This window comes from Mesoplodon mirus (assembly GCF_964341445.2).
Source record: "Mesoplodon mirus genome assembly, chromosome: 3".
Lineage (NCBI taxonomy): Eukaryota > Metazoa > Chordata > Mammalia > Artiodactyla > Ziphiidae > Mesoplodon > Mesoplodon mirus.
The window spans coordinates 4,395,641-4,420,881 of NC_138978.1; the positions used below are offsets into that span (position 1 = coordinate 4,395,641).

General features: G+C 55.4%; 1 protein-coding gene across 1 annotated transcript in view; it reads right to left on the reverse strand.

Moving 5' to 3' along the window:
• ACOT7 (acyl-CoA thioesterase 7) overlaps nucleotides 1-25,241 on the reverse strand; it is a gene marked incomplete at its 5' end in the record, with an annotated part of 92,957 nt that overhangs the window by 29,452 nt on the left and 38,264 nt on the right. Inside the window, 2 exons of the mRNA XM_082613821.1 lie at nucleotides 5,710-5,826; nucleotides 21,345-21,431. Coding sequence (XP_082469947.1) covers nucleotides 5,710-5,826; nucleotides 21,345-21,431 — 204 coding nt within the window. The remainder of the gene's footprint in view (nucleotides 1-5,709; nucleotides 5,827-21,344; nucleotides 21,432-25,241) is intronic.

The window sequence follows — 25,241 nt, forward strand, 5'->3', positions numbered from 1 at the left end:
CTGAGGTCCTGGATCATCTTCACTATCATTATTCTGAATTCTTTTTCTGGAAGGTTGCCTATCTCCACTTCATTTAGTTGTTTTTCTGGGGTTTTATCTTATTCCTGCATCTGGTATATAGCCCTCTGTCTTTTCATCTTGTCTATCTTTCTGCTCGTGTTGGAGGGTCTCCTGCAGAGGTGGGGGGTGGCTGTAGCTCACCGTTGGGACCTAACTTCAGCATTTCTGACATGACACACCCAAAGCATCTTCTAGAGACTCCTCCCTTCCCACCCTGATAGTCTGGGGAGATTAGCTCTCCGTAAGAGGATTAGGTCAGCTTTAGGTTTTCCTACCCAAGGCCTCCAAAACCACTATATCAAAGGCAACTATTTTCCCCTTTTAACTTTTCTTAGCATTTTAGCATCTCAGTTAAAAAACAGTTCAGAAATGGAGCAAGTGGAAGTAAGTTCAGGTCTTTGCGCTTCATCAGCTTGCCCTGAGTGATGCTGGCAGCCCCGTTATAAGGCGGGCGCCTGGGGCCCCCCTTCCCGCCCCCACCAGCACAGGGTGCTCAGAACACTGCTGGCCGCGGACCAGTGAGGCAGGCGGCTTCACACCGTTACCCATCTTCTGATGGGTCACAGGGCCTGTGATGCTGGGATCCTACACAATCATGGCTCGTGGACAAAGCGCTCCTCCTTCACCTCAACTGCCCGGCTTGAGTGTGATTCTGTGCACAGCTGCCAAGGACCCCGAACCCGCTGGCCCCTGGCGGAAAGAGGGGCGAGTCCTGGCGGACTTCCAGTGCCGGCAGAGGGGCTGGGCTGAACCTGGTGTGTCATGGGCAGCCAACGAGGCCGTGATCAGAACGACAGGTCACCAGCATTAAAGACCGTGGATATGGGCTGGTCTGGGGGCGGGGGGCAAGGGTGTAAGAGAGGTGGGCCTGCCGTGGTCCAGGCCGGCAGTGACGGTGTCCTAGAGGAATCTGATTGGTAAGAGCAAACCTGCCACCCTGTGAGAGGACACAGTCCCCGCCCCTGTGGGCTGCCCCCACTGTGTCGTAAGTGCGGGTGCGGTAGGCCCCCCTCTCAGCGTACACCCTTCGTGGCTGAGATTCAAAGTCATCTTCCAACCTTCTGGGGCTATGTTTTCAGGCTGCTAAGCTGCAGGCATGGCTTCCTGACAGATACCCCACCCGAGTGACAGGTGAGGCCACAGCCAGGCTGGCGTTTGGCTGAAAGCATACAAAGGACTGTCCTTCTGAGGGAGTAGTTTCACCAGAGGCTGAACGGAGATAGAGCAAAGCATTTCCTGCCTTAGACCTGAAGAAGCTGGTCAACCCAAGGGCCTGGCTTCCTCTCCATTCCAGCTGTTTTCCTAATGAAATATGCTGAAATGGGTAAGTCATAAAGTCATACCACATCTGCTAAGACACCACCTATGGTCATCAGAATAATGGCCCCCAAAGATGCCCACGCCCTAACCCAGGGAACCTGTGAATACCTTACTTCACGTGGCAAAAGGGACTTTGCACATGGGATTAAGTTAAGGACCTGGAGATGGGGAGAGGATCCCGGATTATCTGGGCAGGTCCCCTGTCACCTCAAGCATCCTTATAAGACGGAGGCAGGAGGTCAGAGCAAGGGGAAGGAGATGGGGTGACGGAAGCAGAGGCTGGAGGAAGGGGCCCCAAGTCAACGAATGCAGGCACTGCTAAAAGCTGGAAAAGCAAGGAAACAGACCCTCCCCTAGAGCCTCCAGAAGGATCACAGCCTGTGGACCTCTTTGAGACACCTGACCCTGGGAACTATAAAACAATGCTTTTTGTTTTTAAATCACTGGTTTGTGAAAATTCAAACAACAGTGATGATGGGAAATTCATACGGACGGCATGTGCGGCTGGCAACGCACAGTAACTCCTGGGCTTTCCCCCACTGTGTCACAGCAGCCTCGGGGGTGAGGGGCACCCCTCCCAGGAGGACCAGGAGGAGGCTGCTCATGAGTGGTGGGGTGGGGGAAAGGAGGGGACCCCCAGGTGTGTGTCTGAGAGGTGGGATGTGACCAGGGTGACATTTAAGGATTTCCCCAACAGGACGGGTGGGCACTGCCCGATGAGGCCGGGCGCTGGCATGGACAGCTGCTACACGATGGCCACATCCCAGGGGGCCCACCTGCTCAGTCACCTGCGTGTGCCCAGGACCACCTGCTGGCACCTTTTCCATGAAAATAACATGACGTAAAAAATAGTCCTTGTGCTAAGTTTTACCCTCGACCTAGGGACAAGTTAATTCTATGCCCCCAGAAGAAGAAGTGTGACCCCTTTTTGTCCACACCACTGTGCTTTCCTGTCATCACTACACATTTGCTTCTCGGCTCCTTCTTCTGCCACCTGGAGGAAAGCCACTGGTCCCTCTTCAGTGTCCCCATGCCGGGAGCACACGGCCTCTCAATTCTGCCCTAGGGGGGCTGTTCTCTGGAGTCAGGTCCCACGGCTGCCCCCCTGTGCAACTGCCTGTCTCAGAAGTGGGGCACCTCCCTCTAGACCCCTCAGAGCTGCTCCTGCTCTGGGCTGGAGCTCACCAGCGCAGGACCCACATCCATGTGGGCAACGGGACGGGGAAAGGGCGGTTCGGGGCACAGAAGAGACTTTACCCACCTACAGTTGTGCAGAAGAGAAAGTGAGCTTGTGTCTACAAGAAGTAAACTGTAAGAAAAGAAAGCGTCTGTAGTGAGTTGACGGTGGCCCCCCAAAAATCAGTCCATTCAGCACCCGAGAATGTGACCTTATTCAGAATAAGCGTCTCTGCAGGTGTCATTAAGGGCCTGACACGGGAGCCTCCTGGATCACCCAGGTGGGCCCGAGGTCGTCCGTAAGCATCCTCATAAGTCACAGAGGAAGAGAAGAGAGGCGGGTTGCGGCCCCGGGAGGGAGACGGAGGATGGGCCACAGCCCAGGGACGCAGGAGGTATCCTCCCCGGAGCCTCTGGAGGGCGCGGACGCCTGGCCTTCAGAACCGGCAGGGAACACACTGCTGTGCTTCGAGCCCCCAGGTGGTGGTCACGGCTGTGCCGCCCAGGGACACCCACACACACTCTCACTGCCCCGCGTCCTCACCAGCAGGACTGGGCGCAGCCAGGCGGCTTCACCTCTCAGCCCCCTCCCGCTGGAGCAGAACCACGAGGCCAGGGACCAGCCCAGCTCGCAGGCTGTGCCCCGGAGAGCCCTGCGGGCTCACAGCTGTCTCAGCAGATTGGCATCAGAAAATCAAAGCAGAGCCACCGGGAATGTCATCCCCACCCCTTCACCAGGTGTCTGACACGCTTCCAATGCCCAGTGCCAAGAATCCAGAGCCCACGGGGTCACCCCAGGCGCAGCCGGCCTCGCCCTGTGCTTCCCCAGAAAGGAGAGGACAGCGTGGGGGGGGGAACAGGGGCCTCTGGCCCTTGGCATCGAACATGGCATGTGACATGGTGTGTGAGGCGGCCAGAACAGAGACCTCAGCCTGGCAGTGCCCGGCCGGGCTCCTCGCTGGAGCCACAGCGCAGGGCAAGGAGCGGAGGAGTGGGGACACTCCTTGGAAAACAACAAATAAGGTGTGACACTGTCCACCGGCCCCAGGGGACTCCATAACTGTTATTTCAGTTTGGCCCAAATTCCTCTATACACAAAACAAGATGTGACCTGAGAAAACAGAAGCAATCTCTCTGCTCCCTGGGGGGCTCCCCAGGCCAGGAGGCCCAGCTCTGGGGCCCCAGGCGGCACAGGCCCAAGGCCAAGGCTGTGATGGCACAAGGCGCGTGGGGGGCCTGCGGAGGGCTCGGCGCCATAGGCGGTAGCCGGTGAGCCCACAGCCCGCCCCGCACTCTCACTCCATCCACGGTGGAATGTTCCGCCAGAAAGTACGACTGGTGAAAATGGAGGTCCCTTTCTGTGCTTTGGAAAACGAGTCACATTTTAGAAACAAAGTCCTCTCTGCACCCACGTAGCCCTGACGTCCCCCAGGCCCTTCAACGTACCCCTAGAAAAAGCGCTCTCCTCCAGCCGGGGTTCACTGTCTCCGCTCAAAACGAACCAACGCGGCCCCTCCTTGACCTCTTTGAAAGGTAATTCTGGTCACACGAGGGACTGAGGGTGAAGTGTCGGGGGTGAGGGCTCTTTCATGGGCTCCTTTTTTCTAACGAAGGAAGGTCGACTTTCATTCTTTGGGAGCTTCCCTCAACTGCAAAGCACCTTCGCCAACAGGGCTGACCTTGAGAAGTCTGGCGGGCTCTCGAGGGAGGCCCGCTTTGTTTCTTAGCTGGCGGTGCTCAAAGGGCACCCGGGAGACACCGAACAAGTGAGCTCTGTGGAACATAAGCGCATTTTGCGCAGTGGGTTTTGAAGTCGTGTTTAACAGCGGAGCTGTGGTCACGGTCATTTACCCGGGGAGCAGTTCCAGAAAAGGAGAGGCCAGGGATCGTGGCACGACAGGAGTCTTCCCTTCCCAAGCGTCCACACCACCACCACCACACACAGGACCAAGGCCCGGGGAGGACCAGCCAGACAGACAAGATCCACTTGTTCTGGGCAAATCCTAAAATGACACTGTGCTCTGTGTCTGAGGCCATCGCCTACTAGCTGGCAAGGGATTCTGCAAAGCAGAGGAAAGCAGCGCTGCAGACCACCCTTCCCCTAAAAGCACGCCAAATCCAGCGTGGGTCAGACTGACGTGCTCTCGGTTAGGCCAGGAAGGGGAGGCACCCCTTCACCCTTCCGATCCCAGGACGCTCTGTCCCCAGCACTCAGGCGTTCAACTGACAGGCGTGTCTGCAGGAGAGAGCGCGCAGCCGGGCTGGGACCAGGCCGGGGCCTCGGAGCCTGGAGGAGGCCTCTGTGGCTCTGGACCCAGCACTGCCCCGCTCAGCGGCGCCCCTCAAGGCCGGTGGCAAGGAGTCAGCCTCCCTTCCTTCTCCTCTGTCCCCGCCACGGCCTGGGGACGGGTCTGACTCAGCTTTTCCAACGGCTGCCTTCCTGGTGAGGTTCCTTCAGAACCAGTCAGGCTCTCTCAGCCCGGACACCCCCGACCCCACGGTGAAGGGCTGCTTTCCGGGGCCGCACGGCCTCATCTCAGAAGACACGACAGACAGAAATCACCACGTGCCAGGAGGGGACAGTCACTGTACCTCTTCAGATGAGCATTAATGTGAAACAAGCACGGGAACCGTCTTGTTTCTGGGAGGGGCTGGGACTGGACCTCAGGGTCGGGAAAACCACCAACACCAGCGCCGCCCTGCAGGGTGCAGGCAGGCTGGCCGAGGACAGGGCCGGAGGCTTCTCTGCTCTGGCCCCACCACTGCGTACGGCACGGGTGACCTGCGCCCCCTCCAGAGAGGTTACGTGCCGCCTCGGGATCTGGTGGCAGTGGTCGCAGCAACTGTGCGCGTAGGGTCTTCGCAGGGCTCCGTGCCTGGGGCAGTTTAAGAGGACGAGTTTATGCGGCTCTTCAGCAGGATAAAGGCCCCAGTCGCATCTGAGTTACAGAATTTACCAGACCGAAAAGTCAAACCGGCAAACTGTAACTTCACAGATGCATCACCAAAGGCAGACTCGAGGCTCTGGCTCCTGCGTCCTGGCAGATGGGCAGAGGCCAGGGCCCGGGACAGGCAGGGTGAACCAAAAGCAAACTGTACACGGGACCCAAGCAGCCGAGGCAGCGCCCCTCTTTGTCGGCGGAGTTCTCTTACCTTTTCGGATCTTGTCGTAAAAGTTAATGGCGTCCACGGAAGCCGTGACTATGTTGGTCTTGCAGTGACGCGCGGCCACGATCCCGGCCACCTCGTCCATGAGCTTCATGGTGACCCCTGCAAAGGAGGGCAGGCGGCAGGTCAGACGTGGGGAAGGGGAGCCTACTGCCCGTCCTGGAAACAGGTTATGGGAAATGATGCCCCCGTTCCCACCCGCAGGGCCGCAAACCTGGCTTCCTTGAGAGCTTTGGAAGATGACTGTGGCTGAGGTTCTAGGCCACTGACAAAGTGACGACCGTTCTCCTAACCTCTACAGGCATCCTATCCTGCCGGGAAAGCTTTGTCACACTCTCCACCAGGGTGGCTGCAATCAGAAAGCCAGATGCCAAGCGCCGGTGAGAATGTGGAGAAATCGGAACCCTCTACATGGCTGCTGGGGACGGAAATGGTGCAGCCGCTTTGGAAACAGTTGGGAGGGTCTCGAAAGGCTAAACACAGAGCTGCTACGTGACCCAGCAATTCCACTCCTAGGTGTGCACCGGAGAGAAATAAAGACATGCGTTCACGCAAAGACTTGCACACGAGTTTTTGATCCCATGAGAGCATTACTCATAATAGCCCCAGAATGGAAGCAACCCAACTGTGCACCAACCAATAAATGCACAAGGAAAGTGTGGCATAGCCATACAATGGAATATTATTTAGCAGTAAAAAGAAACAAAGTACTGACACAGGCTACAACATGGATGAACCTTAACAACAAGAAGCCAGACACAAAAGACCACATATTGGAGGATTCCACTTATATGAAATATCCAGAATAGGCAAATCCATAGATACAGAAAGTAGATGAATGGTTGCCTAGGGATAGGGGATTTGGGAGAAGTGGGGAATGGCTACTAATGTGGTTATGAGGCTTCTCTTTGGGGTGATGAAAATGTTCTAAAATTGATCGTGGTGACGGTTGTGTAACTCTGAATAGACTAAAAATCAATGACTTGTAATGGGAGAGCTGTACGGCATGTGAATTACATCTCAATAAAGCTGTTATATAAGAAAACACACAAAACTAGACAAGTGGGCTGACTGAAAGAGCACTGTCGGGCCAAGGTGTCTAAAACCTCAGGCCGTAGACGTTTTCTTCTGCTCGCGCCCCCTTAATTGACGGGGTCAGGACGGCATACCTGCTGCTAACCCCCCACCCCCCGTTCCTGCCCCACCAAGGGCAACACCATATTCTTCTTATCTTATATTTAAAGCCTTAAACCGTATCTTTTATTAGGTCAAACTACGTGAAATGGCCAATATTCAACCATTTTGACCTATAAAAGCAGCAAAATGATATTGATCTACCTGATAACTATCAGAAATCTTAAAACTTATGGGGACTTCCCTGGTGACGCAGTGGTTAAGAATCCGCCTGCAGGGCTTCCCTGGTGGCGCAGTGGTTGAGAATCTGCCTGCTAATGCAGAGGACACGGGTTTGAGCCCTGGTCTGGGAAGATCCCAAGTGCCGTGGAGCAGCTGGGCCCGTGAGCCACAACTACTGAGCCTGCGCTCCGCAACAAGAGAGGCCGCAACAGTGAGAGGCCCGCGCACTGCGATGAAGAGTGGCCCCCGCTTGCCACAACTAGAGAAAGCCCTCGCACAGAAACGAAGACCCAACACAGCCAAAAATAAAAATAAATAAATTAAAAGAAGCCTCAACATTAAAAAAAAAAAAAAAAGAATCTGCCTGCCAATGCAGGGGACACGGGTTCGAGCGCTGTTCCGGGAAGATCCCACGTGCCGCAGAGCAACTAAGCTCGTGAGCCACAACTGCTGAGCTTGCCCTCTAGAGCCCATGAGCCACAACTATGGAAAAGCCAGCGCGCCTAGAGCCCATGCTCTGCAACAAGAAAAGCCACTGCAATGAGAAGCCCGCGCACTGCAACGAAGAGTAGCCCCCGCTCGCCACAACTAGAGAAAGCCCGTGCGCAGCAACGAAGACCCAACGCGGCCAAAAAAAAAAGTTACGTACATTCACCCAAGGATACAGAATGATTTCTAAAAATGCAGAGAGAGGCAGGTTCATAAAACCCTGGCTCCCAGGGAGTCATGTTTCAGGTGGGGCTCGTGGACTTCAGTGCCTGCAGGGCCAGGCAGGTGATGCCGGACAGCTGACAGTGAAGAGAGCTGGCGGGGACCCTTCTACAAGACAGCTGCTGCTCGGCGCCTCCTACTGTCCCTCAGCCCCAGGAACAAGGGCCCAGCACGACCAGACTAACGATATTTCAAGAGAAGCCTGGAACCTACGAGTTTATGAGGAATCTACCAATTTTTAAACATTGGTGATTAATTAAAACTCTCTTTACTGTGAAGGGGAAACAAAATACAATAAACTAAAAACAGGACAGAAGCTCCGTCTGTAATGGACCAGAGGCCTCGTACAGATACTACAGCAGAAGACACTAGTTAAAAGGAACGTGGGAGGCAGGGAGGGGCCCTCTGTCTGGGAGAGGCATACCTGGGGGGTTGGTATACTCTCCTCTCCACCTTTGTGTATATTTGAGCATGTCCATCATAAAAAAGTTTTAAAAAAAAACATTAGGGTTGTTGATTTTAAAATTATGCTTCTATTACCATGACTTTTCTCATGCAAGATCCTGACGATGACGATAAGGCATGGAGACAATGGGGCAGAGATAGCTGGCACCTGCCACTCTCAAAGTGTTTTCAAAGATACTGCGTCATGTCATTCTGCTCAACAGAGGCTCAAAGTCACACAAGGTCCAATTCTAAAGAGAGTGCAAATGAGAGGCTGGGGAAAGGCTCTTTGGCAGAAAACAGAACCACCAGTGCCAGGTTTTAACCCTGGGCAGCTGGCAGGGCAGGGAGGCTCCGGGCTTCAAGCAGCTTGGCGCTCAAGGTCTGAGACAAGGGGTAACACCTGGCTTTGCGAGGAGGCTCTGGGGGGTTAAGTCATATTGGAAATGGACCCGGGAAGCCATGCCTAAGCCCAGCATGAGTCCTTCCTGGCCTTTCTACCCACAGTGAGGGAGGGGCCTTGATGAAGGCGGGGCGAGTGCTGGCTTAGCAGCCAAGTCCCTCACCGGCCTGGGGCTCCAAAGAGGTGAAAACACAGGCCAGCATACAGGTCACCTGGCGGGGGAGGGCACTGTCCCTCCCACATGGTGGTTCAGAGCTGGGACGGCCTGGGCCTGAGCGCCCCCTGCCCCCGCCTGGCTGGGGACCCTGAGCGGGCAGATCATCCTCCGAGCTTTGGGCTCTGCATCTGCAAATTAGAAGAGGTGGCAGCAGGGACACGCAGGTGACCGTGCGGAGCGAACAGGAGCTGAGCGGCTACAGCTCAGAGACTCAGGGGCTCGTGAGCACCGCTGACCTCCACCCTGGTTTCATTCGGGGCTTTGGGTAGAGAGCTGTGGTCTAGAGGGTAAATATCAACAGAAAGAGAAAGACGAGGGAAATGTCTCAGAACACCAGGAAACACGCTGGATAAGGGCGACACACACCACCTGCGGATGAGGCCGTGGGTCAGTGTGCGTGTTTGCGCCTGCGTGTGTGTACATGTGCGTGTGTGTTTGTTTCCTAGAGGGAGTGACAGAGCCCAGACTGAGTGCTCCTAGGCTGACCTGCCTCATAAAATTCACGTTGTTAGAGCAGCTGGACAAGTGCTCCCACTCTCGAAAGGACTCTGTGTGAGCTGGAGGCTTGAATTCAGAAGTGTTTCCCGTAGACTTACTCCAAGTGCGATAAGTGACCAACAAAGCTCATTCAGTGTCTGGGGTCAGCTGCATTTGCCGTGAAACACAGCTGCAAAGACGATAATTTATTACATTAAGAAAAGGCCGATCCAGAGTCTTGAAACAGTTGAATGCAAGAAGGATGAAGAGGCCTTCCCTGGTGGCGCAGTGGTTGAGAGTCCGCCTGCCGATGCAGGGGACACAGGTTCGTGCCCCGGTCCGGGAAGATCCCACATGCCGCGGAGCGGCTGGGCCCGTGAGCCATGGCCGCTGAGCCTGCGCGTCCGGAGCCTGTGCTCCGCAACGGGAGAGGCCACAGTGGTGAGAGGCCCGCGTACCCAAAAAAGAAAAGGATGAAGAGACAGAGGGGATTCTGGTAGAACCTGCATGCGTGTGTCATGGGGGAGGGGGGGTTGCAAGCATTTTAACCAGAGGATGTTAGAAATTTATGACGGAAGGCGTATTACGTGCGGCTGTCCTGTTTTTCGATGGAGACACCAGCGAACTCAGCCACATCAGCATCCTTCTGGGAACAGGTGAGACAGAGATAGCCAGAGATTTTTTTCGAGAGAAAAACAAAGAAAGGTGACACTGGAGTCTGGTGCAGGATGGTGGTGGGAGCAGAGAACTAGACGAAAAACAGCGGGCGTTTACGGAGGTCCAGGCGCAGGCAACGCTCCAGCGCGTGGCTCAGAGCCCCTCGGGCTGGAAGGACACTGGCCTTGTTCACTGATTCCCCCCAGGGCCGGCCCCATGGTAGGCTCTTAGCACATACCGAGTGTAAGAACAAATGAATGAACAAACGAATGAATGAGTGCTGGCCCTCCCTGAACAGCAGCCTCGGAGGGAGAGGGGCCCTTACTGTCTCCGTTTTACAAAGCAGGAAGCAGAGGCACAGAGAGGCACGTATCCGTGGCTCACGCCCTCGGGCAGAGGCAGGGACCAGCCCCTGACCACAGGCCACCAGAGGCCACGCCGCCTCTCGACCCAGATCCCACGGTACTGAGACTAAGACAGGACTGTGGAGAAGAGAGGTCAAGTTCCTGCTGAGAGGTGGCGGTGGCAGCGACATCCGTGTGTGCAGGGTGGGGGTCCCGGATCCACAGCCCCCAAGTCACCGGGCGGTGTCATTGGGGAGGGGTGGCTTGGAGGTCAGAAAGAAAGAATTTATATTGGGATTAATGTTTAGAACACAGAAAGTACCTACAATTAATCCCTTATTTGTAGGTCCTGAAAAGCAGAAGCTAAGAATGGAAGACTAAATGGAACAAGTAATAATCAGCTCCTTCAACCAGGGTTTTGCCCCATTTATCCAAAATGCAGGGACTTCCCTGGTGGCGCAGTGGTTAAGAATCCACCTGGCAACGCAGAGGACCCGGGTTCGATCGCCGGTCCAGGAAGATCCCACATGCCACGGAGCAACTAAGCCCGTGTGCCACAACTACTGAGCCCGCGTGCCAGAACTGCTGAGCTTGTGCTCTAGAGCCTGCGAGCCACAACTACTGAGCCCGCGCGCCTAGAGCCCGTACTCCGCAACAAGAGAAGCCACCGCAATGAGAAGCCCGCGCACTGCAACCAAGACCCAACGCAGCCAAAAATAAAAAATAAAAAAAAATTTTTAAAGGCAGGTAGAGGTTCCACGAGGGACTTCACTGTTACTAAATATACTGCAGGATCCAAAGCATGTGCTAGCCAGGATGGGCTCTGAGCCCAGAGCACACGGGGTGGGGTGGGGGAACGTGAGCAGCTGGCTGAGCTCCTGTTGTCTGATGCCCCATCAGCCCAGTGTGGCACCCCCAGACCATCACATCACGTGACATGGAAGCTGGCACAGGGTGGGGACATGCCTTATTGTTCCCATGTCCTGACCAATTCAGAACCTGACACACAGCGCTCAGAAAGGGCTGCAAGTGAGTAAGTGAATCAGGGACCAAAGGAACGCTGAATCAACCCCGGGAAGCAGCTCCAATAGCGAGTCACAGGGTCCAAACTTGGGTAACAATCACAGTTAGTCCAGGTGAGGCCAGGAAAAGCCAGGTGAGCTGCTAGGGGACGCGTCTGATGACAAAATCACTATTCATCTCACACCTGAAGAGACAGCCCCCTGCCGACCCCAAGAGCCAGCACACAAATCTGAGCTGGGAGACCAGGGAGAGAACTGCGATTGGCTGAGACCCACAGGAAACAAGTGGTTACAGTGACGGCTCCTGGACTGAGGCCCCGGCCTCCCAGTGCCCAGGTCAGGGGGCAGACGTGACTCCACCACACGAGTCTACTATCAGATGATACCCCAAATCGGGGTTGATCCCAGGTACTGGGACAGTGATATACGGGCAGCTGGTGGCAAGGCTGAGGAGGAATCCCAGCACCGAGGGACAGGAGGTCTGGTCCACAAGGAGAGGAGCTCCAGGCGGGTCTCACCTGGACCAGATTTTAGGGCTCGCTACACGGAAAACCTTTCTGGGGGAAAAACTTAGACTTGTGCAGAACTCAAGTGTTTGGCCTTCTACAGTCGGGGCTCCTGGCCCCCCGCTTGGCGTGCGGGTAGCACGGGGTCAGCGCTGGAAGCGGAAACCTGTGCCCGCGGCTCCCGGTGGCCCCGAGTCTGCTCTCACAAACGCAACGGAGAAGCGTGAAGCATAACTGGGCCCTCTGGGGTCCCGTGTGCAAAGTGGACTCTGGCGGCTACTAAGAGGGAAAGGCACTGATCTCGTAAAACCGAGATTACAGGCACCTTGGAGACATTGCAAGCTCGGTTCCGGACCCCCGCAATACAGGGAATTTAGAAATAGAGTTGGTCAAACGACTTTTTTTGGTTTCCCAGTGCATATAAAAGTTATGTTTATACTACACTGTAGTCTATTAAGTGTGCAATAGCATTATGTCTAAAAAAGCAATGTACATTGCAACCGAAGTCCCTGATCGTGGATCACCGTAACAAACAGAATAATGAAAACATTTGAAATATTCCAAGAATTACCAAGATGTGACACGGAGACAGGAAGGGAGCAAATGCTGTTGGAAAACGGGTGCTGGACAGAGTTGCTCAACGCAGAGTTGCCACAAGCCTTCCATTTGTTAAAAAAAAAAAAAAAAAAAAAAAAACTGTGAAGCGCAATAAAGTGAGGCGCAATAAAACAAGGTCTGCCTGTATAATTAACTGTTGATTACGAGCCCTCTTCCCGCCTCCCGGTGAGGAACAACCCTGGACCCATCGCTGCATGGGTCTGGGCTGAGAGAGACATTCTTGTTCTCCGTTGCTAAGAGAAAACGGCCCTTGCAGAAAACAGACGATAAAATCCACATAATCTCATCCCGTTATGACATTTGTAAAGAAAGACTGTTCTCACAAGATACCCTTATCTATGATTGTAGGCACAAGACATTACAATCAATGTGTCCACTGAGAAAAGTAAATTTTGTTTAAAAACAAAAACAAGCAGAAACGCAGCTGCCTGGTTGGTAACTGCTCTTCCTCTTACTTTGCCCAGCTGGGCCCTCTGTCCTGCCAGAGGGAACCACCAGCCCTCTTTGACACTGGGAGTCACCTTCTCCCCTTCACTTTTTTATGCTTTAATTAAAAATATCAAGTATCCAAGTTTTCTCAAAAATGCCTCTTTCCAGGTTCCCACTGAAAAACCTCATCAATTCCTTCCCATTTAGATACGATAGGTGCCGCTGACGATGGGAAAAGAACTCTGGCAAATTAGTCTGTCGTGAGCTGCTCTCACTACCCGAGATTCGCCATTTAAAAGATGACAACAGGGCTTCCCTGGTGGCGCAGTGGTTGAGAGTCCGCCTGCCGATGCAGGGGACAAGGGTTCGTGCCCCGGTCCAGGAAGATCCCACATGCCGCGGAGCGGCTGGGCCCGTGAGCCATGGCTGCTGAGCCTGCGCGTCCAGAGCCTGTGCATCGCAACGGGAGAGGCCACAACAGTGAGAGACCCGCATACAGCAAAAAAAAAAAAGATGACAACAAAACTGTAGGATTTGCTGCCCTTGGATACTGCGTTCATTTCAGGAATTATGGGAAGGAAAAAAGTAAGACTTGCTTGGCCACTAACATACAGATAAACATCGGGTACCAGAGACATTTTGCAATCTAACACTTAACTGCTTACAGGTTTGCTTTTGTTTTTGTTTTTAAAGTACTGACAACACGTTGACTGGCTTAAAAATAGAGGCTGAATTTTATTTTCCCGGGCCTGCCTGGCTGACTGGGTCTCACGCCTGCTGCAAACCCAAAGCAGCCGCTGGCAGCTCAGAGCCTGGCGCCACCGACTGCGCTGTGGGGGGCGATTCGTGATGCCCCCATTTCTATATTTAATCCCAGCTGAAGGAGTGTGGGTGCCGGCCTCCTATATTAAGAGAACGATAGTAAGTCCATCTTATTTTCACTAGCCCACCGTTTGCAAATTACAGGGGGAGTTATTCTAAGAGCCGGCTGAGCGACAGCCTCCCGAGACCTGCCTGGCTTCTTCTCCTTCAGGCTCCAAATGTACTTGCAGGTCTCTGGGAACCGGGACCAAGGGCAGAGGAATATTAGTTAAGGTAGCTAATAAAGGTTTTTGGAAATCAATGCACAGTGAGTGAAGACGACTGGTTTCTAATGACATATGTCAAAGGTGGCATCTGGCGGAGCCCTCGGGCACAGCTGGATGCGGCTCCCCCGGCCCCAGGGCAGCCCAGGCCCAGGGAGCCGGGGGGAAGGGCTGCCCGGCCACGAGGCCACGTCTTACTTCTGTGTCAGGGAACTGGAGAAGGTCACAACTAAGTTTGCTTACTGCTGTTTGAGAATCAATGCCTTCCCTGTTTTGAACAGGCAACGGGGGAAGTAGGGCACACGTGTTCCTGCCCCAAATGCCATGGAGAGCAGAGAAAGGTGGCAGGGGTTACGCATGAGCCCCTCCCAGTGGGACGTGGTGGCCTCGCCGGAGTCCACACGAGGCAAGGTCACGCCTCTGACGGCCCACAACCACTCTGGAGGGCGTCGGTTTCCTCCCAGGAGTCCAGGCTGCAGGCAGGGGTGAGGCTAACACGGAAGAATTCACGCTCCTGACGTTGAAGAATTACGCTCCAGACACCATTAGGGGACGTCTGCCGTGTGTGCCCCTAATGATCGCAACCAAAGGGGAAGCAAAAGCTGATTAACGGGGCACCACAACCCCAAGCACCGGTCCGTTCGTAGGGAAGGACGTGCGCAGGCTGTAGAGCTGGCTGGGTTTCTCAAGCGAGATGCTTTGCAGTTCAGGAAGAAGAGGGGCCGGGAGCCACACATGTCCCCAGCTGCTCAGGGGACCAGTGCGGGCAGGAGGAAACCAGTTCCGGGATGGGTGTCAGCAGGTCCTTTGAGCAGGGAGGCAGGAAGCTCACGGGCAGCTCACAGCGCCTGGGGCTTCAGGGCTGTAACCAGACCCCAGCTCCCGCCCTTCCATCCAGATGGACAGGAAGCTGCTCTCTGGAGCCTTCGCGGCAGAGAACGGTATTTTCAGAAACAAGGATTCTTGGAAAGTGAGAACTGGAAGGAATGGGGGCCATCGCCTAACACAACTCAGCCTCACGATGAAGAAACGGGGGCCCACACCAGCCTTCACGCCCTCATCTCTTGACCCCATGAGACCAGAAGCTCCTCGAAAGGAGGAAACACGCCTTCCTGGCCTCCTTGCCTCCTCCCCGGCCAGAGGTTTGACACCCACTCCAGCACGCAGCAGGGGCTCCAACGAAACGAGGTCACAGAGCTGGAGAGGAGCATCTGTGCCTCCTTCTGCATTTTTCCGCGAAATCGGTTCCCCCTCCAGGTGTAGAGGACCGCTTTTCCATAACTGCCCCACGAAACCCGAGCAGACACAAGCGTCTGTGCAGGGGTCGCACGCCTCGCCTCGCCTCGCCTCCCAGACCTCCTTCGCTTGGCAGGGGCTCCTCTCGGCCCGCGTGCCCCCTGCCACCCCGGGGCTGCCGCTTCTGCCTCCCTCTCTTCCTTCAGGTCCCGCGAGGTCCCCCAGCCTCGGGATCCTGGGGCAGCCGTGTGTGTCCCCTTGGCGGCTGGACGCTCGTATGCAGGACGTGTTGCAGGAGCCCTTCTGTCTCTGGACGTCTCGGGTGGGGCAGTGGCTGCGACCCTGAGCCCCACACGGGGCTGGCACACGGGAGGGGCTGCCAGACGCTCACCAAGTCAGGGGCCGTCGTCACGCATGCTCTGGGGGGCTGGGGGGCTGACCTGCTGTTGCCCCCGTCAGTTCTGGGCCCCTCTGACCACTCAGGGACCGTCCTCTCTCTCTCATCTTCACTCTCTCTGGTCCCTTCACTCAGCACGTGGCCCGTCTACACCGCAGGGAAGGGATCCGTCCAGGCCCGGGGAGCGAGCAGGCCAGAGTGGGGGCCAATTTTACAGGGGGTGGTCAGGAAAGCCCTCTCCTTTTCTCCAGAGACCTGAAGACAGAGGGATCTGCGCAGCTGTTTGGGGACCACAACCCCGGCAGAGGGAAGAGCAGGCAGACGGCCAGCAGGTGGAGGTGTCCCCCTGCCACCGCATCCCGGGAACCCGAGGGGCAGAGCCCGGGAGCTGACACGGTGGGGCGGGAGGCGTGTGGGGAGACGGGTCCTGGAGGCCTTGTGAGCGGAGAAGCGGCCCGAGCGGAAGGCTGGGCTTCTACTTGGAGTCAGACGGGAGCCAGCGAGGGGGCCGAGCAGGCCCGGCTTGAGCTGCCTTTGGCTCTGAGTGGACCAGGGAGGCTGATGGGCTGCTCCTGGTCGCGGAACTCGGACCAGGTGTGAGGCCATTTGCACGGTGACGTGCATGTCCCGGAGCCGATGGTGGAGGTGGCGAGAACTCAGGTTCTGACGTTTTGAACGTAGAGCCCGAAGGACTGGCTGACAGATGAGACAGAGAACCTTGAAGAGAGACCGAGTCCCGGAGGACCGCAGGGCTTCTGGCTCGACAAGCAGAAGGGTGGCCTGGCCGCCACCACAGAGGGAGCAGTGGAGCTCCGTGCCGGACATCAAGCCGGAGAGGCCCATCCCGAAGAAGCAGCTAGAGTCAGGAGCCGCTGGCCTAGGCTAGTGTGAGGCACAGGAGTCCCGGCGGGGATGGGGGCGGGGAGTGCAGGGGTGAGGATGGGGCCCCGGGTTCCCGATGCCGGGGAGGACAGGAAGGAAGGTGGAACGGCACAGGGACTGAAGGGGTGGCAGCGGGCGGAGGAGAGCAGGGAAGGGCGATCCTGGGCCTTGGGAGGGAGGTGGCAAGGTGGAGGGCAGCCGGCTGAACTGTGAGGGCCAGACCCGCCCACCGGCTTTGGCAACGGCAGGTCAGAAATGACCTTGACAGGAGGCACGGGTTGGCGCAGGCTCCAGGGAGGACCACGAGAGGGACTGGACTCGGGGGACGGGAGGGATGGAGTTCAGACACCCCAGGGCGCCGAGCAGAAAGCACCGGTGCTGGGGGTGGGGAGAGGGGGTCAGGCAGACAGACACGCGTCCCCTGCAGGAGCGTGCGCACCACAGGGCACTGTGAAGCACGGGGCAGAGCCTGTCCTATGAGTGGGCCCAACCCGGCAGCTCAGTCTGAGGACATGGGAGCCACATGCCCAGTTGGATTTACGGCCCGTGATTCTGACAGAGAAAAGCTGCCAATGGCTCAGGACACGGCCACCGGGCAGCGTCAACTCAAACCGTCTTTCCAGAAGACTTCTTTCATTCACTCAGTGGCCGTTCACCGAGCTCCTTCTCTGCAGAGCACCATGGGAGACACGGGGACCTCCAGGGGACGGGCGCCTGAGAAAGCCATAGCCAGCACGGGGGGCAGGACGAGAGAGGCCGAGGCGCGGCGGGGGGCGAAGGGCGCGCCGCTGCCTGGGAGGTCGGGGCTCAGGGAGCCCCAGGAGGGCGCGGGACTTGGGCTGGGCAGGCGGCCGGCGCCAGGTGGGACGACCAGGGTGAACAAAGACACCGAGGCCGGAGAGCAAGAGGCGCGTGAGGGGAAGAAAGGCACAGGCTGAGCGCAGGGAGCCGGGAGCCGCGAGGCAGCAAGGGCCCAAGGCTAAGAGCCACGCACGCCGCGGGCAGAGCTGGGGCGCCCCCTTCTCCGGGGCCTCCCCTCTCTGATCCGGCCCTCGCGGCCAGATGGGTCTTGGCAAAGCACAGCGGTCCCGGCTTTGGGGAGCACGCTTCCTTTCACATCCGGCCAGTTGTGCCAGCAACACCCCCTCTCGGGCCAGGAAACCCACGTGGAAACAGCCGACAGAGGGCCGGGCGAGGAGAGCCCCCCAGGAAAGAAATCAGAGCAGAGGACATCTCAGGAACCAACACGGGAGGAGGGAACGCCATCTTCAAGAAGATGGATCCAAGGCGCAGACACAGAACCAACGCCCCCTTTTCATCAAATTATGAAAAAGTCATGTTTCACGGGCCAAGTTAAAATTCACTGACACAAAACACACCTTAGAAAACAAACAGACCTGCAAACAAAAACAATGAAAAGCAGTTTTTCTATTTCAGGCAAGCCTTTTTTGTTATTATTCATTTTATATGCTGCTACCTTACTGAATTTTTAATTCTTTGAGTTACTTTTATCACTGAATCTCTTGGGTTCTCCAGGTATGTTACTGCGCCATCTGCAAAGCCAGATAGCTTTACTTCTTTTCTGCCACTTCCTGTGCCTTTATTTTTTTCCTCCTGTTTTACTGCAGTGGCTAAAATCTCCCAAACAACGTTAACTAGGGTCCCTTGCCTTTACTTGTGACCTCAGGGGACGGTCCTCCGAGCTCCCCTGTGAGTAAGATGCTCGCTCTAGGGCTTTTATCATGTTCGGGAAGTAAAATCAATTCCTACTCCGAGTGTTTTCATCAAGAATGGGTGTGCGGGTGAGTTTATAAAAAGGTCTTGACTGTGGCAAGAACCTGAACACTCCCACAGATAGCTGCTGGGTCACCCCTTTCAGCCGACCATGGGGGAGGGGAGAGCAGAGGGGAAACGGCCTTTTCTGGGCTGAGATCCCAGAACTACCAAGAGGAGAAAGAGAGGACTGCACGTTGATTCACGCAGGACTCAGAAGGCAGAAGCCAAAAGCCCGGCCAGCGCTTCTGCACAGAGGCCCTGAAATCCAGAACCACGGAGAAGCAGCCAGCCCGCCTTCCCACACAGCAAAACGAGCGTCCTCTGCTCACTCCCTGCGTCTTTTCTATCCCCTCGATAGGAGGCTCTGTCCCTGCAGCCAGGAAAGGAGGGAAGACCCAGCATCTGACAGGAGGCCTGGATTCCATCTGTGATTTCCAACCCTTCCTACTACATCTCTCACCAGTTCAGCGTTGCCAAGATCTGTATGTGTGTGTGTGTTTTTAAGTGGCAGGAGCCAGTCCTCAGGATGAAGGCCATGTGTGAAAATCACAGAAAATAGGGCTTCCCTGGTGGCGCAGTGGTTGAAAGTCCGCCTGCCGATGCAGGGAACACGGGTTCATGCCCCGGTCTGGGAAGATCCCACATGCAGCGGAGTGGCTGGGACCGTGAGCCATGGCCGCTGAGCCTGCATGTCCGGAGCCTGTGCTCCGCAATGGGAGAGGCCACAACAGTGAGAGGCCTGCGTACCGCAAAAAAAAAAAAAAAATCAGAGAAAATAGGACGGGGAGGAGGTTTTCAAAGACCCATACTCAGTGCAGAATTACTGAATACAAGCCAAATTAGCATCCATCTCAGTTCACCGTTTCCTCCCGCGATTGGCATCTACTGAATTACAGTTTACAGGAGACTTTCATTCAAATGACTTAGACACCATTCTTGCCAACAGTATTCTCTCTATAGGAAAATACAATAAAATCACAGTGCTCAGTGTTTTCAGTATGGTATTTATTTTGTTCCTTCACGCCTAGTGAGTTATGAGGCACTGTAAGAAGTGATTAGGTTTGGTAAAATTATTAGGCATGGTTTTTAAATCATGAGCACAAAACCCCTACTAAAATAGGCACTAAATATTGTAAAGCCATTGTAAACACTTCTTTAACACACGTTAAAAAACACGCTTGTTTTAAATGCAGCCGCACAGGCTCCGTAAGAGAGCACGATGTGCTGTAGGTTTCTAGGGGATTCCAACAATTCCCTTGCTTCCTGCATTTCACGGACGACTCTCAGCATGTGAGGTAAGATCGGACTGAAGAGTATAAACTTTTTGCCAAGGAGACAGTGATGATGGAAATGCCACATTTAGTGAACTTCCAACATCTGGATGAAATAAGCAAAAATTCTAGCATAGAGTTTCACAAATTTCAGGTAGAGCGGAGCTCTATGAGGCTCAAAGACAGTTCTTAGCAGTTACAGAAGCCCGGCCTTTGGCTGGCAAGGGCTGGCGAAGAACAAGAAGGCTGGTAAGGCCATGGCTGCTCTCAGAGAAGAAAGATACTCTGATTGTCACAACATTCACGGGGCTCGAAAGCACCCTTTGTTGTAAAGTAGAGCTTCCCTTAGGTAGGACTAAGTTAATCATATCAAGGGCAGCGCGAGCAGTGTTTAGTTGAAAGAGGAAAATAATCATGAAATTGAAAAAAGAAATACACAGAAGAGGATTAGTTAAAAAAAGAAACAAACTTGAAAAATATATCTCAGGGGCTTCCCCGGTGGCGCAGTGGTTGAGAGTCCACCTGCCGATGCAGGGGACGCGAGTTCGTGCCCCGGTCTGGGAGGATCCCACATGCCGCAGAGCGGCTGGGCCCGTGAGCCATGGCCGCTGAGCCTGCGCGTCCGGAGCCTGTGCTCCGCAACGGGAGAGGCCACAACAGTGAGAGGCCCGCGTACCGAAAAAAAAAAAAAAAATCTCAGACCAGGGCCCATTCTCTGATTCTGAGAGGTCCAGGGCCCTTCATCCCAAGCTTTTCAACCCAAGCCTGACCTGTGCCTCTTGTTCACGGAACAAGCTTCTGCAAAGCACCTCTCTGGCTCTGTGTGAAACCCTGGAGCCAACACAAAGAATAAGACTGAGCCCTGCTCCTGAGGCATCCCCTGGTAGAAGTATCAATGTAATCCTGACAGAGTGGTACCACTGGAACTGGGTTTTGAAGGATCAATAGGAGTTTTCAAGAGTGGAGAAGAAAGGAGAATTTGGCATTCCAGGCCACTGGAAATGAAGACTGCAGACGAACAGCATGTGCAAGTGCCAGTCATGCCTGGGGGACGATGAATTGCTCGGTACCCCCAGAGGAGCGGTGCCCAGACTCCACCACCCACACAACTTCTGCTAACGTCTACACCACTTAACAACATTTCCCCTTATGTTTTTCTTTAAACCGACTTGTTTTTTCAAGTTTACTTTGATCTCATCTGAGACGATAATCTCCATTAAATTATGGGTTTGATGTGCTACTTATATTTTCCCTAAATCACACAAAAAAATAATTACACACTGTTAAAGTAAAAAGTGTCCCTCTGTGAGCCTGGAGCTAAGTCCTCTTGTGTTCCAGCCGTGGTTCCCAAGCTGGGAACTTCAAGGCCTGTATTGTCTGAGGTGGAATCTGATTAAAGAAAGAAATGCATGCAAACGCCAGAGGCAAAAACATACTGAATTAAGCCCTCTTTCTTAGCAGGTCACACTGTCACTCCCTGGTGACTTCACTGTCCCCCAATAGGCCCTTCCCTGACCCACGGGCAGCCACTAAACATCTCGTGGCCATGAGCTCCCAGGGCTGCGTGTGACCCTCCCTGAGAACAGTCACCCATCTGACTTTCATTCCCAATTTTGAAAACAGGCGCCGACAGTATTTCAGCAATTTATTATGCAACCTCTTAAAAGTTTAAATTTACACTTCATTAAACACATGAGCCTAAACTGGGTCAGATGGCAGCATGGCCTCCTGGGGGGATTAACAAGGAACCAGGAGTAGGAAGGGGACAGCGAGAGTCGCTGGTCCTTACCTCCATGCACAAAGCCGTGCAGGGTGCAGTCGGAAGGCCCCACCAGGTGGATCAAGCTGGACTGGCTGTAGCTGACTGTGTTCGGCTCTGGAATCACAAAGGAGAGAGATTAGGCCACGGGACCGATCGATTCCCACGGCCGAAGGGCCCAACAGTGGCGACAGTGCCCTGATGCTCCCGTGGCCGCCGAAGGCTTCCGACGGTCATCACCTTAGGTAGGATTTCTCTAAGGAAAACCGTGGTCTCAACACGCTCCAGCCCGTGAGGGGGGGGCTTTCGAGGATTCATTAGCCACCCTGATAGTGGGTCACGACGCGACTCCCTGGGGACACCAGTGTCCCCAGCGAGGCCCTGCCCTGACCCCCGAGCAGCCACTGAACACCTCCTGCCTAGAAGCCCCCAGGGTTGGTGTGACCCTCGGTTAGGAGACAGTCACCCATCTGACTTTCATTCTCAAGTCTGTAAACAGGCCCGGACAATATTTTAGCAGTTTATTATGCAACTTCTCAAAAGTTTAAATTTCGACTTCATTAAACACAACGGTAGGTGGAGACACGGAACTGGACAGAGATGCCATAGACATGCATCCCTAGACCTCACCCTGGGACTCCTGCCAGCCCTCCGTCCCGACCCGGCCCCGGAGACACAGCACCGAAGGGTGTGCTGGCCTTTCCCCCAGTGTCCCCCGTTCATCTTCCCAGAGGAGCAAGTCTCGGGGGGCATCCCTCACCCACGCGGTACTGCTGCTGCTGAAGTATCTGTAAGAGGCCGCACTTCAAACAAAAGATGCAATAAAGCCCCGTCTCCAGAAATCGATACTATGCCTCGACACAGACCCTTCCAACGGGGTGGGCAACACCCACGCAGGGTCTTCTGAGTAGACCCCACTGCTGTGCCTGCTGCCACCTTCCCAAAGCCTTCTGGGAGGGATGACGCCCACTTGTTTCCTGCCCGGACAGCTGGTGCTCAGAAAGGGTGGCCCCTTCCTGCCCCAGCAAGACCAAGCTGCCGAGGAAGCCAGCCTGCCGGGCCCCCGAATGGCTGGGACACCCTGCAGGTGAAGAAAGGTCCTTCCTGTATTTGGCGGTAGACAGAAAAGTCTGTGCAGGAAGTAACGCCACTCAGGAGCCAGGAGGGGCGCCAACCCAGAGGTCGGGGCCTGGGTCTCTTAAGCGTTGACAGTTGCCTCCAAGACTTTCTCTGATGCTCCTCCACGTGGGATCTCAGACTGTGCATTGCCTGAGGGGTCACGAAGCGGGAAGAACTGGAGTTCCGGTGAGCTGGGGCCTTAAGGATTGACTTCCAAACTCAAGATATTTTCTATTTGTTCTCAAACCTCACGGCTTAGAGAGATTTAGACTCAAGTTTTGAGCTCATGTGTGAAGTGCCTTCCGCTCTGAGGGGTCCCTACGGGAAGGACTCAAGCATCTCGGGATGCTCCCAGCCGGAAGGGCCCTCGGCTGTGTCAGAAGCAATGAAGTGGCTCCAGCCTGGGGTGCGGGGTGGGATGGGAGAAGGGGTCTCTCATTATTATCCATAGTCAGTTCCAACCTCCGGGGGTTCTGGCGACCGGCCTGCTTCCCTGGCTCAGTGTGACTGGCAGAGGTGGGCGCCAGCCACCACGGGAGGTCCCAGCTCCTGCCTCGGGTGACCCCTCAAGCCGGGGACGTCACGGCGTCAGGAGCTGAAGGTCAGCAGCCAAGTGCAGAACTCCGTCCCAAGAGGCCAGTCTGAGGACTCGGCCATCCAGCCCACCCACCCGCATGTGGGCCCCGCGGGAGCAGGTGTGCGAGGATGCTATCTAAAACCAGCCAACAGATGACACGGACAACCCCAAAGGCTCTGGGAGGGGAGCTCCAGGGTCCCCTGGCATTCCCGGGGCTTCAGTCAGTGCAGACGACCGGAGGGAGGAGATGCCTCCTCTCGCAGCTGCCTCCCAGGCCCCGGGGCGTCCAGAATGGCCTGGACCATCCCAGACCAGGCTGGGCCTTGGGTAACGTCGCCGGACCCGCTGCGCGGGATGAGCAGGGAGGCCCTGAGAAGGTGTCCAGAGCTCTGCCCTGCCCGGTTCCTAACTTCACTCCAAGGGGAGAAGACGCACCCGAAACCCTCCTTGTGCTCAGGAAGTGCGGGTAACAGCCCCGGCCGATCAGGGTGCACCCAGGGCCACGCCTACTGTGGCCTCGGGGCTTCAGATGGCCTGGGGAGACGGGGTGCGGGGCACAGCCCAAGGGCCACAGAGGATGCCAGCGAAGTCCCTCTGCCACCACAGCCATCAGAGAAACACTCCAGGCCAGCGCTGCCAGCCCACGACACCCCTGATCTCCAAGGACTGTCTCCCTTGGGCCTCTCTCTTCAAAGAATAAAAAGGCCCCGAAAGCCACGGGGTGCCCTACTATGCTTTCTTTGCTTTGGGTCCCACTCATAAAAGACATCAAAGTAGCTATTTTACAGCATGAATGGAAATGAAAAGCCTCAAGTTTGGCTGCTCTCAGTAACTGCTCTGACCAGCTAAGAGGTTTGTGTGTGCACAATGACAAAAGAATTTTTTAAAATTTCAAACAATGGAAATAGCATACAAAAATCTTTGTCGGGCCTCCCTGGTGGCGCAGTGGTTGAGAGTCCGCCTGCCGATGCAGGGGATACGGGTTCGTGCCCCGGTCTGGGAGGATCCCATATGCCGCGGAGCGGCTGGGCCCGTGGGCCGTGGCCGCTGGGCCTGCGCGTCCGGAGCCTGTGCTCCGCAGCGGGAGAGGCCACAGCAGTGAGAGGCCCGCATACCGCAAAAAGAAAAAAAAAAAAAAAAAAATCTTTGTCATGTCAACTATCTACTTATTCAAATGCCAGCCAGTTGAAATGACTATAACAACCTAGTCAAAAAGATGCCCCCCACTGTTCTGCAGTCACGTTTAAAACATCAATTAAGCTGCGTCTAATGATTTAGTGTTCTTGGAACTGGCACTGATGAGCTTTCAACGAGAGAAAACACCAACATTCTGGTGGGAAAAAAAAAAATACACCCACACACCCAACACCCAGGTCCTCCTTCTCTGGGCCGTGGCCTGTAACTCATGGGGCTCTGCAGGGTGGGACCTTTCCCCTGTTCTTCACGTCCTGTTTCTTAGGGGAACTACAGGGAAATGTGAGGAGGATCTTCGAAGTTCAAGGTCAAGGCACAGACATCTGGGGGTTATCCGTGATCGCTGCCAGTGCTGCCTTAACAAATAGATGGTGGGGCTGGACAGGATTCCAGGTCGCTGTCCGTGAGGGTGAGGTGTACCACGTGTGACCAGAAGGCAGGACTGGGCAGCCCCTCTCCTCACCCTCCCCCGTGCGCGGCTGGACCACGTTTCCCCGCCTCCGCTGCACGGCTGCCCTGCTGCCACAGGAGAGTGAGTGGAAGTGCTGCATCCAGGCCCAAGCCGTCAAAACCCCCGAGAGGCGAGCCTCCCTGCTCTTTCCCCTCCGGAGGTGCCCCGAGAGCTACCTGATGAAAGGTGCAGAGCTACCAGACCAAAGGGCCTGAATCCCGAGTCCCCCCCTCCTGGAGGAGATCCCCCGATCAGGAGTTTACAGGAAATAAACCTCTACTGAGTTAGGAGCTAGGATTTTAGAGAGTAAGCAGCTACAATGACCTTGACTAATGCAGTGCCTAATCTCTGAACCTGCCATTTCAAAATGAGGTCCAGAACCTGAGTTAGGTCCCCAGGGCAGCCAGAGACGAGCACAGAACTCCCTCTTCCGTGCTTGCAGCCGACGAACCTGAGGCACAGAAGGGCTAAGTCCCCATGGCGCAGAGCTGGGATCCAAGCCCAGAGGTCCGGCTCCAGACCCTGTATTCCTCCTCCTGCCTCCCCCCACCCCCAGGTCAAGTGCTGCTGGGAGCGGGGTGACGGG